Below are 12,903 nucleotides of genomic sequence, written 5' to 3'. Positions count from 1 at the left end.
GAAGAGGCAACAAACACCTCCACTATGATCAATTCCATATTTGGTAGCAAAAAGTGACCTATGATAGCATGAATCTATTTATGGTCCTTGCAGAAATAGAAATATATTTGATCAATGGTGCTGAACCAGCTGGAGATGTTACATAATAAACATTTCCATTATATTACATCTTTAAAAAATATTTTAAAATTCAGAAGAAACATCTGAGAAAAGGGACTGTGGGCCTATTTTAAAAAGTTAACATTTTAACCTTTACATTTATTCTTTGACCCAGTAGGAAAGAGAGGCAGTATTGGTTTGGGGGTACTGGAGAAAAATAGACTTAGCTTATCTCCATTTTATAGTTTCTTTGTTCATAAAAATGGAAATAACAGAACCTTGAAAATCATAATAGGACTTGTTCACAGCATTTTTTTTAAAATATATATTTTATTGATTTTTTACAGAGAGGAAGGGAGAGGAATAAAGAGTTAGAAACATCGATCAGCTGCCTCCTGCACACGCCCTACTGCGGATGTGTCCGCAACCAAGGTACATGCCCTTGACCGGAATCAAACCTGGGACCCTTCAGTCTGCAGGCCGATGCTCTATCCACTGAGCCAAACCAGTCAGGGCGCTCACAACATATTTTAAGATTATATGAGATTGCAGATCAAATACTTGACATTTTTACAGTGTGGTAAACATTAGCTCTTAATTATAGTGGAAATAACAAGATAAAAAGATGCAAGCTAAGCAATTATATTTTATTTAAATCACAAGATGTCAAATAAGTAAAAATATTAAGGCAAATATAAAATTATTAACTTGGAAAATAAAAAGGACATAATATCTAAGCCCATGTGATATTTTTTGGTATAGCCCAGTGGTCAGCAGACTGCGGCTCGCGAGCCACATGCGGCTCTTTGGCCCATTGAGTGTGGCTCTTCCACAAAATACTACCTGCGGGCACACACGTACAGTGCGATTGAAACTTCGTGGGTGTGCGCCCGCAGGTAGTATTTTGTGGAAGAGCCACACTCAATGGGCCAAAGAGCCGCATGTGGCTCGCGAGCCGCAGTCTGCTGACCACTGGGCTATACCAAAAAATATCACATGGGCTTAGATATTATGTCCTTTTTATTTTCCAAGTTAATAATTTTATATTTGCCTTAATATTTTTACTTATTTGACATCTTGTGATTTAAATAAAATATAATTGCTTAGCTTGCATCTTTTTATCTTGTTATTTCCACTATAATTAAGAGCTAATGTTTACCACACTGTAAAAATGTCAAGTATTTGATCTGCAATCTCATATAATCTTAAAATATGTTGTGAGCGCCCTGACTGGTTTGGCTCAGTGGATAGAGCATCGGCCTGCAGACTGAAGGGTCCCAGGTTTGATTCCGGTCAAGGGCATGTACCTTGGTTGCGGACACATCCGCAGTAGGGCGTGTGCAGGAGGCAGCTGATCGATGTTTCTAACTCTTTATTCCTCTCCCTTCCTCTCTGTAAAAAATCAATAAAATATATATTTTAAAAAAAATGCTGTGAACAAGTCCTATTATGATTTTCAAGGTTCTGTTATTTCCATTTTTATGAACAAAGAAACTATAAAATGGAGATAAGCTAAGTCTATTTTTCTCCAGTACCCCCAAACCAATACTGCCTCTCTTTCCTACTGGGTCAAAGAATAAATGTAAAGGTTAAAATGTTAACTTTTTAAAATAGGCCCACAGTCCCTTTTCTCAGATGTTTCTTCTGAATTTTAAAATATTTTTTAAAGATGTAATATAATGGAAATGTTTATTATGTAACATCTCCAGCTGGTTCAGCACCATTGATCAAATATATTTCTATTTCTGCAAGGACCATAAATAGATTCATGCTATCATAGGTCACTTTTTGCTACCAAATATGGAATTGATCATAGTGGAGGTGTTTGTTGCCTCTTCTCACCTCCAAATAGTATGTTTTCAAACATTCTTGCATTTTAGAATCCGGGATCTGTAACAATAAATGTTAGTTCAAAGACTTGCCTTCACATGTCTTAGGCAAGTTCTCCAGCTAATACTGAACCCTCAAACTAAAGAGAGTTGACCCTTCTGTCTCAAACAGCCCTGGATCAATGCAGACCTATTAACATAACACTGATCTGCCTGGGTAAGAGTTGAGGCATTTAAGGAGCATTGAACTAGTTACTAGTATCTCAAGAAGTAGGACCACTTCTGTGGAGCCTAACCAAGTATAATCATACTTTCCAATTTACCAGTCATTCTACCTTTGAAGGAACAGAGTAAATAAAAGCATTGGATTGAGGCCGGAAGTATATGTGAAAAGCCACCAACAACCCCCCTCCCCAATACCAAAACTTTATCACTATTATATGCTGTGTTCATAACTCGTCTGTCCTTATGCTGTACCTCTCACTAAAATCATTCAACTGTTTTGACCTCTTGTACAAGTTTCAAGTAGAACTGAAGATCATTGCTGATCATTATAGTTGTAGCTGATCAATATGTTTGGGGATCAAGGATTAATTAAGGCACTTAATAATGATATTGCCATTTTTATAGGAGAATCTTAGTATATGTTTGCTGAAACATGGAGGAGTGAAATGTCATAATTCTACAATTTTTAGTAGTTCTGCAAACCAAAAAAAGTTAAAAGAAAGTGAGTGTGGCAGAATGCTAACAATTCTTGAAACTTTGTCAAGGCTGTCTGTGTGATTGTACTGTTCTTTATTTTATTGTTTCTGATTTAAATTTCTAAGTATAAAATGTTGAGGGAAGAAAAAAAAATTCAGCCCTAATCAGCTTGCCTCAGTGAATAGAGCGTCGGCCTGTGGACTGAAGGGTCCCGGGTTTGATTCCGGTCAAGGGCACATGCTGGGGTTGTGGGCTCGATCCCTAGAAAAGTGCATGCAGGATGCAGCCGATCAATGATTCTCTCTCATCATTGATGTTTTTCTCTCTCCCTTTCTCTCTGAAATCAATAAAAATATATTTAAAAAGAAAAATAAATCCTTGATGATGACATTTAAACTGTATAAGAAATGCATATTTGACAGAATTGAAGAATTAAATAGTAATTAACAATCATGAAAGTTTAGATGTTTTCTTTAATAGTTAATGCATGCACTTAGTATATTAAGTTAAAATTTATTTGGTTATATATAGTTTATATTCACATACTTAAGTGTTTTAATATCTAGTAGAACACATTTAAAACTCTAAAAATTGGACATATTACTGAGCTTTCTATGTCTTAATTTCTTACTTATATTTTAGTTTGTGAACAAAAATGTTATTTTGAAGAAATGGTTAAATGTGCCAAGTTTGAAGTTGTTATCATAATACTAATTAAATCTACAGGGTTTCTATTGCAAAGTCCTAGGAACCATTAGCAGTTACAGACTGACACTAAAAAGACTTCTGAAATTATTAATTTGTAATAAAAATATGATAAGTTTAAATATTGGTATTTTGCATTTCAGTTTTTAATGCTTATTATACTTATTTTCTTCTCTAGATCTTCCTCAGAACTGTGATCCTAACATTCCCCTAGTTGCTCAGGAATTAATGAAAAAGATGATACGTCAGTTTGCAATTGAGTATATTTCAAAAAGTGGTAAAATTCAAGAGAATAGAAATGGTTCAATTGGACCAAGTCTAATATGTAAAAGTATCCAAATGAACCAAGCAGAAAACTCCCTTCAGGAAGAACAGGAAGGCCCCTTAGACCTCACTGTGAATCGAATGCAAGAACAAAATACTCAGCAAGGTAAGACTTTTTTGTTTGTGTAATATATAATTTTATGTTTTAATATTCTTAAATATATGTAATGTTATATTTATAGATAAACTTTAGAAATAATATTACTTGTGATTAGCCTAATATGGACTAGCAAGAAGTGCTAAATTTGAGCTTTTGTATTGCATTTGACTTTTGTTTATAAAAAAAGAAATTTGAGTTGCTCTCAATCTCTTTTCACAATAAAGTATATGGTGAGAGAATCCTAAAAAGCAACTTAAAAGCAAAGTATACAATAAAGAGATGTATATGATAAAAATTATTTTTAAAAAATATACAGCTGAGAACATTTAGTAAACACTTCCTATTCAGTTTTTTACACTTAGTTGAAAAACAAAAAGAAATTGATTTATCTTCAATTGTTGATGTAACTGGGGAAAAAGAAAAGGTAATATATGTGATAAATATAATGTAATCTTGTACTTAACTATATAGAGATCTGTTTTTCATAAGAGCCTGAATGATGAGAGCTATATTGGATTTATCTAATAGTTGATTGAAAGAAGAGCCATAATTTACAGAGGAAAGGGGGCAAGGGCATTTTAAATGCTTATAGAGGATACCAAATAAGTGTTTGACTCAAAAAGATAAAACAAGTAGCTTTTATTAACACAAGTTAAGGAAATTATTGTCAATCCTTGAAGCCAGAAAAATATCAGCTTACTCTTCTTTGTTTGCTTTTAAGGAGCCCTTATCCTCAATCTAAAATATGTTGGGTGGTGATGGGGTGGTGTATGTATGACTTATCTCACTAGGTCCTAAGCACCATGAGAATAGGTACTTTGTATGCCATTTTTACTGCTGCTCTCCAAATTCTTAAAATAGTGCTTTGCACATACTAAGCACTCAATAAAATTATTATTTAATTATGCATAGTATGTTATGGGTGAGATATGTTCTTATTTTTTTCATCTTTGTGTCTTGCCCTAGGGCACGTAAGTATTACGTAGATTTGTATAATAATAGTAAAACCCACTTGATTGTTTTTTAAAAACCCAGCAGTATTTTTGAGTATATTTTTAAGCATATGTTTTTTATAATGACTCCTTTCTTACAGTTTAAATTTTCAATTTTTAGCTGTCAGTAAAGATATAGTAGTATTAACAATATTATTTATTGATGTGTTATAAATTCATAGTTTATTTTTATTCTCCTTGATCCTGAAGTTGTCCTATTACAGTATATCTGAATCGTTGAAATCTTACTTATGTAAATTCAATATTATAACAGTAATTAAAAATAACTATCTTTTAATAACAAATACTTAGGCAGTGTTTTCTAGCTGCTATTTTTCCTAAAGTGTTATATTGTTATAAGTTATGTCTTCATTCAATCACGTATATAACCATGACATATTATATAGGCACTGACTCAACTGTTGTTCATTTCAGTTGTTTAAAATAGTAAAATTTTACACTGTAATTTCTAAAAACACACTGGTTATGCAGAGTCACAGTTTACCTAAAGTATATGTTCCACATATTGTTAGTTCTAATAAATGCTAATTATTGTTCTTACTTATTATCATATTTTCTATGCTCTCTTTTGTGCAATTGACATCATTCCTACTTTCCCAAAGCATCATCTGGGCAGCCTTGAATAGAAACAGTCATGGATGAGCAGTCAGATGGCTGTGCACTGCAAACAGTGGGAAAGGTGACAAAGGGTTGATTTTAAACAGGTTTTATATCATAGCCTGTTTGTTTCATTAATCTGTTACAAATATAAAGTTTTTTCTCTTGCAAAAATTATAGGGGATGGAGTGTTAGATCTCTCTACAAAGAAAATCAGCATAAAATCTGAAGAGTCATCCATATGTGATCCTTCTGAAAATTCAATGGCTGGGTAAGCAATATCCAGGAAATATAACTTAATATTAATATAAAATTATCTCTGCAGAGAACTCGTAATGCTACTCTGAGTAGATTGACATATATAGTTTCCTCCAGAGGCTTTGTCACTCATAAGTGTTTGTCTCTCATACCTTCCATTTTGTCCTTTCTCTTTCTTTTTTATTCTTTCTGTTAAAGAAAAGTTATCAGAACAATCACCAAACTTTAGTTCATGTTACTAAAATGAACTACCAACTTAACCATAGAATACAAACTAAGAAGCAGGACAAGTAAAGAGGATTTAAATTCCATATTCAGGAGGCAAATTTAAGGGAAATATGTAATTTCACTATTTAATTTTTTAAAACAATAAATTTTAAAAGTACTGTACTTACTAATTCTTATAGTTAGTTTATAGTGTTTGTGTTTTTTTCCATTATGCTTTAGGCGTGGTGGCAGACTATGTAATATATCTAGTAATCACCACAAAAAGTCCTTCTATGCTTTGATTAAAATCTGTTACTAAATTAATAAGTAATTAGTAGTGAAATGCTGTTCTGTTGGATTTTTGGATTTTTTTGTAACTTGCATCTTCCCATTAACAAACTACACAGAAAGCTTTTTTGTCACATTTAAATCTTAGATGTAGAGTGTAATTTGTTTAAACTAAAGCTGTAGTAGGTTTTGAATCATGAGGTAAATTAAGCTTTCTGTTTGAGAAACTTTGAAATTACAATGATACATTGGAAATAGAAAAAAAAACATTTACAAAATCTAAAATTATTTTACCCAAATATAACTTATCTACTTGTTTCCAATTGTAAGTTTTTGTCTAGAGAAAAATGGGTCTTGTGGAAATATGAGATATTGTGTTTGGAAGTATTCTTACTGCTACAAATTTCCTTTAAAGGGGTTGACTCTTTTATTACTTGTTTAGTGGTAACGTCACGTTTCTACTAACAAAAACTCCTTTAGGATTTGGGTTGGGTTTTTTTTTATAATGGATCTCTAATTGTACAAGTAAAAAATCTAAGTGTTGCTCTGCAAGCATCTGTCAGGAATAGCAACATCATGAGAATATTTTTACAAATACTGAATTAGGATTTTATGTTCTTGGAAGGTCTGCCTGTTGAGGCCACCGTATGATTGACACATTGTCCTACCAGGACTGTAGCGTTTGCTTTGATAAGGAGTAACTACTACATCTCACAGACTTAAAAGTGTATAAGCAGTGATGTTACCTAAGCAAGGAGTATAATAAAGGAGTGGACCCTCCCCTTCCATAGCTGTGTGAGAGTCTCTCATGCATCAGTTTACCATCGTTTCATTCCATCCATCCAGGAGACTACACAGAAACAGAGAGGACTATGTGGAAAGAAGTGCTGAGTTTGCAGATGGTTTGCTCTCAAAAGCTTTGAAAGACATTCAGTCTGGAGCACTGGACATAAATAAAGCAGGCATACTTTATGGCATACCTCAAAAAACTTTACTTCTCCACTTAGAAGCCTTACCAGCAGGGAAGCCTGCATCTTTTAAAAACAAAACTCGAGATTTCAATGATAGTTATTCATATAAAGACAGTAAAGAAACTTGTGCAGTGCTGCAGAAAGTAGCCTTGTGGGCAAGAGCTCAAGCAGAGCGCACAGAAAAAAGTAAACTCAATCTACTTGAAACCTCAGAATTAAAATTCCCAACAGCTTCCAGTTACCTCCATCAGTTAACTCTACAGAAAATGGTTACTCAATTTAAAGAAAAAAATGAAAGCCTACAATATGAAACTTCACATTCTACTGTACAGTTAAAAATTCCTCAGCTACGAGTAAGCTCTGTTTCAAAACCACAACCTGATGGTCCTGGTCTGCTGGATGTTGTGTATCAAGTTTCCAAAACCTCTCCCGTCCTTGAAGGATCAGCTCTCCAAAAACTGAAAAATATACTCCCTAAACAGAACAAAATAGAATGTTCTGGGCCCATAACTCACTCAAGTGTTGACTCTTATTTTATACATGGGGACCTCTCTCCTTTGTGTCTTAATTCTAAAAATGGAACAGTTGATGGAACCTCTGAAAATACTGAAGATGGATTGGATCGAAAAGATAATAAGCAGCCCAGGAAAAAACGTGGCCGTTATCGGCAATATGATCATGAAATAATGGAAGAGGCTATTGCAATGGTAATGAGCGGAAAAATGAGTGTTTCCAAAGCACAAGGAATTTATGGGGTACCTCACAGCACTTTAGAATACAAGGTAAAAGAAAGATCTGGAACACTGAAGACTCCTCCGAAGAAGAAACTCCGATTACCAGACACTGGGTTATATAATATGACAGATTCAGGGACTGGCAGCTGCAAAAACAGCAGCAAGCCTGTGTAGATTACTTGTTAGGAAAATGTGTGTGTGTGTGTGTGTGTTTGTGTGTGTGTGTTTGCGTGTGTGTGTGTGCACAAGTGTGTATTTGTATGTCTATATACACACATGTGGGAAATACAGATGCTCACTCTGACAGGAGACATGAAATTTTACAGTTCAAAAACCACTTACATGCCTTTTGAAAAAAAGTTTTATTCAGGGTTTTCACTGTGGACAGATTATATAGTTGCTTACTTCTGATAGTTTGTATTTAATCCTTGTATAAATAGGTGAAAAAGATTCAGGTTTTCTTTAGTAGTCAATAGCATAAAGCGTTGTGGGAAAACAAGTAATTGTCAAGTGAAACATTTTTATTGGTGAAAGACCACTCCAGCCATTCAGTTGAACCATCTTATAATGGAAAGATGATACTAATCGTTTGTAGACATTTTAATATAACATACTTACAGTTATTGTAAGTATGTCAAACAACCAATCAAAGTTAAATAGAGACCTATCTTCATACTAAGAAAAATTAATATATACAGTATTAGTACACTGTAGTGCATTCTATGAAATATGAAATGCACTCAAGTGCATCCACCAGGAATTGAAAAGAAAACCTTAAATTATATATATAATGAAATTCAATATTTATCATTTAATAGTTGATTTAGCAAGATGCTGGGGTTTATAAGATATATGCTTTTTTTAAAAACTGACACATGGTTAACCCCAGCAGCTATAGAATTCTTTAATATAAGGTGGAATACTAAGAACAAAAAGTAATTTAAATTTAATTATTAAAATAATTTAATTTTGTTTTTTATTTGAAAAATAAGCTAATTTGTAAGGTTAGAAAAGAAAGTTGGAATGCAACTTAGAGCATGTTTATAATGTGCACAGAAAAAGCTTGAGAATGATAATTTTGGTTTAAATGTGCTGGTTAGTTGATGTTATGACTACTTTAAATTTTAAGGATTGTGACACACTCCTACTATTGAAAAACCTCAGTGTAACTTTAATATATTTGCTGCTGTGACATTTCAAAACATTTTCAGTTTATCAAAATGAATTACAGATTTCATTTTGGTGGGCGAAACATCATTTTGCTAATAACCAAATTTGCAGTTTGTTCAGGGTTTTGAATAGATTTACAGATATTTAACACTGAAGCTGTTTTGAACTTTCAGTAATGTAAACTCTACTAATTGGGTAGTTAGAAGCTGGGCAGTGCATTTTAACTTTTACCAGACTCATAGAGAGACCAGTAATTTTTATATAGCAGTTTAAAAATGTGGTTCAGAGTATCCATGTTGGTTTTATGGAGTATGCCGTTTTAGTAGTAAAATATTATATTATAAAGCATGTGCCTCCATTTAAAGAATGGGGATTTGCTTCATATATTCAAAATTCTCTGAGTGCCCCTTTTCTCTGTTAAAATTCAGGTTTTAATCATTTCTCTAAGCCACTTTTTGTAAATCCAAAAGCTGAATTTAAAAAAAAGTGCACCTTGTCAAATACTTGTGTTTTTACACTTGTGTTTGTGTGTATCTAATAATCACATATACATGTAATACTAAAGAGATTTTCAGCTATAACATTTAAAAACTGCTTACATATGTTTTAAGAAACTGAAGAGTGGGAACTAAACAAGTAGTTATTTGGTCTCTTAGATCTACACTGAACACTCTTTAGCTATTAATGTTACCTGCATAGTAGGGTATGATGAATCCTCTTGCTCTTTTCTTTTCCAAGAAAGTATACATAATAGATTGCAAAACAGCAGATGTCAGGGTCATCTTACTTTTTAAAGAATTAAGCCATATTTTGTGAGGGCCAGAACTTGGATTATTTAATCTATTACCCCTCTTCCCACTAAAAAACAAAGTTAAAGATAAAGTAATGTTTTAACACAATTTTATTGACCTCTTTATACAGAATTTTACTTGCAAAAATTTGGGGGCTTGAATGCATTACATAATATTTGTATTGTATTGAGCTTTTTTATTCCTCACAGTATATTTACATTAACAAATTGATTGAGAAGTTTATAGTAAAGGGATACTTAACAGAACTCTTTTATATCATTTAAAAGATGACCTGACCAAAAACTTTACAGGATTCATAAAATCAGGGATCATTTTGCTATTGACTTCACAGTGATCAGTAGTTTTATAGGTAATATTATAGTTAATTTGCAGCATTTTAGTACTTGTATTATTTATTTTTGGTCAGAAATAGTAAATTAAATATTTTTTGATAGTTTATAGGTAATAACCCATGACTTTTAAAAGAAACAAAGTGTTTCTAATTATTGAGTTAACTTTTGATTATACAAACTAGGAAAGGCAGGGAAATTTATGGGTTCCCCTTCTCCCCAGTGATTCTATTAAGATGTTCTTTATGTTAAACTTTCAAAGTACTTTATGAATTTAGTTACCAGTTACTATTTATCAGTTGACAATTTTCTGAAATATCCAGTTTCAGCAGACTTTTAATGAAGGTGAAAGCAAACCTTATGTGCTTTCTACTTATTTGAATGTTCCTCAAGTATTTTATATTTAAAAAAAAAAAAGAAGGAAAAGAAAAAAACAGTGCCTCTGTTTTTAGAAAACTACTGTTCAGTAAAGTTGTTTAAACCACTTCTGGTAGCTAATGACAATTTTATATTAAATTGTATACTAACTTTAGTGAGACTGATTTTTTTAGTTTACAGTACAAATACTTGTATTTGTTTTTTAATTGCAGTATTTTCATTGTCGCAGTAATTTAGTAAAACTCTGTGCTGCCTTGATTTTGACAGATTTTGTTAATATAAACTGATTGTTAGGCAATTAGTTATATTTATGCATAAATCAATTGCACTATAATTCATGAATTATTTATTACAATATTTTCTAATGAATTCATGTATCTGTCTTGTGTTGTAATGTACTGTAATTCTGTTCCTACTTTGTGTTGTTATATATCTAAATCTGATTGTATGAATTTTAATTGTTCAGTTAACGTGTTTCTAGGTTGTAATTTGTAGTAAAGCACTTCAATGCTTTTGCACTTAAATTTACAACACTGTTTGTGTGTGATTGATTTACTCATTCAGTAAAAGAAAAAAAAGAAAAGCAAAGAAAAAGACTGACTACACTGACTTCTTTAATCATTTTAGGAAGCAATTTTATTAATATTAAATATTAGAAATTGACTTTCTCCAAAACTATCTCAACAACAAAACTTGTAATGGGCAAAACGGATAGTAACATAAAAAGAATAGGCAGGGTGTTTTGGTTTCTAAATCAAATAGGAAAAGGTTTGAAACTTTCTTAGCATTCAAAAAAAGGCATCTATGAAAGGTACAATCTTAGAACCTTTATGTAATCATTTGGGAATAAATTCTAGATTGTAGACGTATGTGTATTCAACTATTTTTTATATTAGGTTTCATATATTGGGTTTTGAGATTTTAACATGCATTAAATATGGAAAAGAATTTTGAAGACAAGCATATTGTGTAGTTTTATGATTTGAGAACTTAGTTATCTAATAACTGAATCTAATCTAATCTGAATATCTAATTAGGAACTTTATTAAGCTATTCTTCATATAGCATTAGGTGGAAATTACTAGCCACTGTGGTATTTTTTAAATGTCATTAATAGAAGTAATAAACTGAATAAGAAACTCTTTTAAAAGATAGATATCCTTAGAATGTCAGAAGAGAAATATAAAAATCTTGTGGTGGTTTTCAAGATTATTGCAACTCAGAATAGTTAACACTAGTCATTGGTTTTTATTATTTTACTTGGCTTTACTAATAGAAAAAATCACTTAAGCACTTCAGGAACTGTTAGGCAAGCATATTAATCCTTAAAATACAGTGTAATGTATTTTCTTTAGAACCATGTCAAATCTCTGTTTAACTGGTTAGTCACAGATATGTTTAATAGGCCATAACATAACTAAAGAAACTGTTGAATCGTGCTTATCAGAACTTTTCTGGGTTTTCATTTGCTTATGTGAAAATTATAATGTTTAATTTGCTGAAAAAGAGCATAATTTTATTTTTATATTTATATTTGATAGCTAACATTTCCTCCCGCCTTTATTCCCTACATATATTTTTTAAATGATCTAATATTGAATCTTGGGAGTTAGTTGCATCATTTTACACTCCCAGCCATGATAAAACTTATGAAAATTTATTTTCAGAAAGGAAAAGTTACAGGGGTCATGTCCTGTTTTCATCTGTCTAGAGGTGGCAGTGGATTTAAGAAGTTTTATTGTAATTTCATTTCTATTCTCACTTTGATAACTACTTTATGTTAAATCATATGCTAGTTTTAGTGAAATATTGGTTGAATCTAGTAAAGTGTTGTCGTTTTTCCTTGAAAAAAATTGATCTAATGTTCAAAATTTGCTTTGGTATTTTTCCTATTCAAATAACAATTTTTATAAAATGTAGATAAAATATTGCATACTTAACTGTGAAACAAATTAAGTGATATTTAGGGAACGAAATAAAAAAATTCACTTTTCATTTTAAAAGAAAAATTCTCTAATTTTTAATATACATGAACATAACCCTTTATTAAATAAAATACATTCTTCTGTAGCAATTCATAATCAGCATATCCCAATTCCAACCCTAAATTTTTACAAACCAGGAGCTACTAGCACTAACAAATATAACAAGTCAGGAGTGGGAGACTATTTTCATGTAGAGTTTGGTGATATGTTTAATTTAAATGGATACTTTTCTGAAACAGAATTCTTTTATATATTTTATCTTCTTACTGCTGGTAGTTGGATTTAAAAAAAAAAGTTTAGCTTTCTACATTCGTTGCTAAGTAATAATGAGCCTTAGCTAAAATTAGATGTATATTAGTTTCTGAAGTGGACATTTTCCATTTGAAATTAAATAATTAGGTA

The 12,903-nt window shown here is 31.7% G+C and overlaps 1 protein-coding gene across 2 annotated transcripts in view; it reads left to right on the top strand.

The window, feature by feature from the left end:
* The window catches only part of LOC102248072 (ligand-dependent nuclear receptor corepressor-like protein), a 113,628-nt gene that overhangs the window by 78,269 nt on the left and 22,456 nt on the right, over nucleotides 1-12,903 (top strand). Inside the window, exons 6-8 of one of the 2 annotated variants that reach the window (XM_005878121.2) lie at nucleotides 3,514-3,765; nucleotides 5,550-5,640; nucleotides 6,969-11,385. In XM_005878121.2, coding sequence (XP_005878183.2) covers nucleotides 3,514-3,765; nucleotides 5,550-5,640; nucleotides 6,969-8,001 — 1,376 coding nt within the window. In that variant the 3' untranslated portion in view covers nucleotides 8,002-11,385. Of the gene's footprint in view, nucleotides 1-3,513; nucleotides 3,766-5,549; nucleotides 5,641-6,968; nucleotides 11,386-12,903 lie in introns of those variants that run through there. The other variant, XM_014549307.1, reaches the window with a different exon arrangement.

The sequence above is a fragment of the Myotis brandtii genome, unplaced genomic scaffold (genome assembly GCF_000412655.1).
Source record: "Myotis brandtii unplaced genomic scaffold, ASM41265v1 scaffold547, whole genome shotgun sequence".
Taxonomy (NCBI): domain Eukaryota; kingdom Metazoa; phylum Chordata; class Mammalia; order Chiroptera; family Vespertilionidae; genus Myotis; species Myotis brandtii.
The sequence above is the reverse complement of the archived record's forward strand: the minus strand, read 5'-3'. Positions and strand labels throughout refer to the sequence as shown.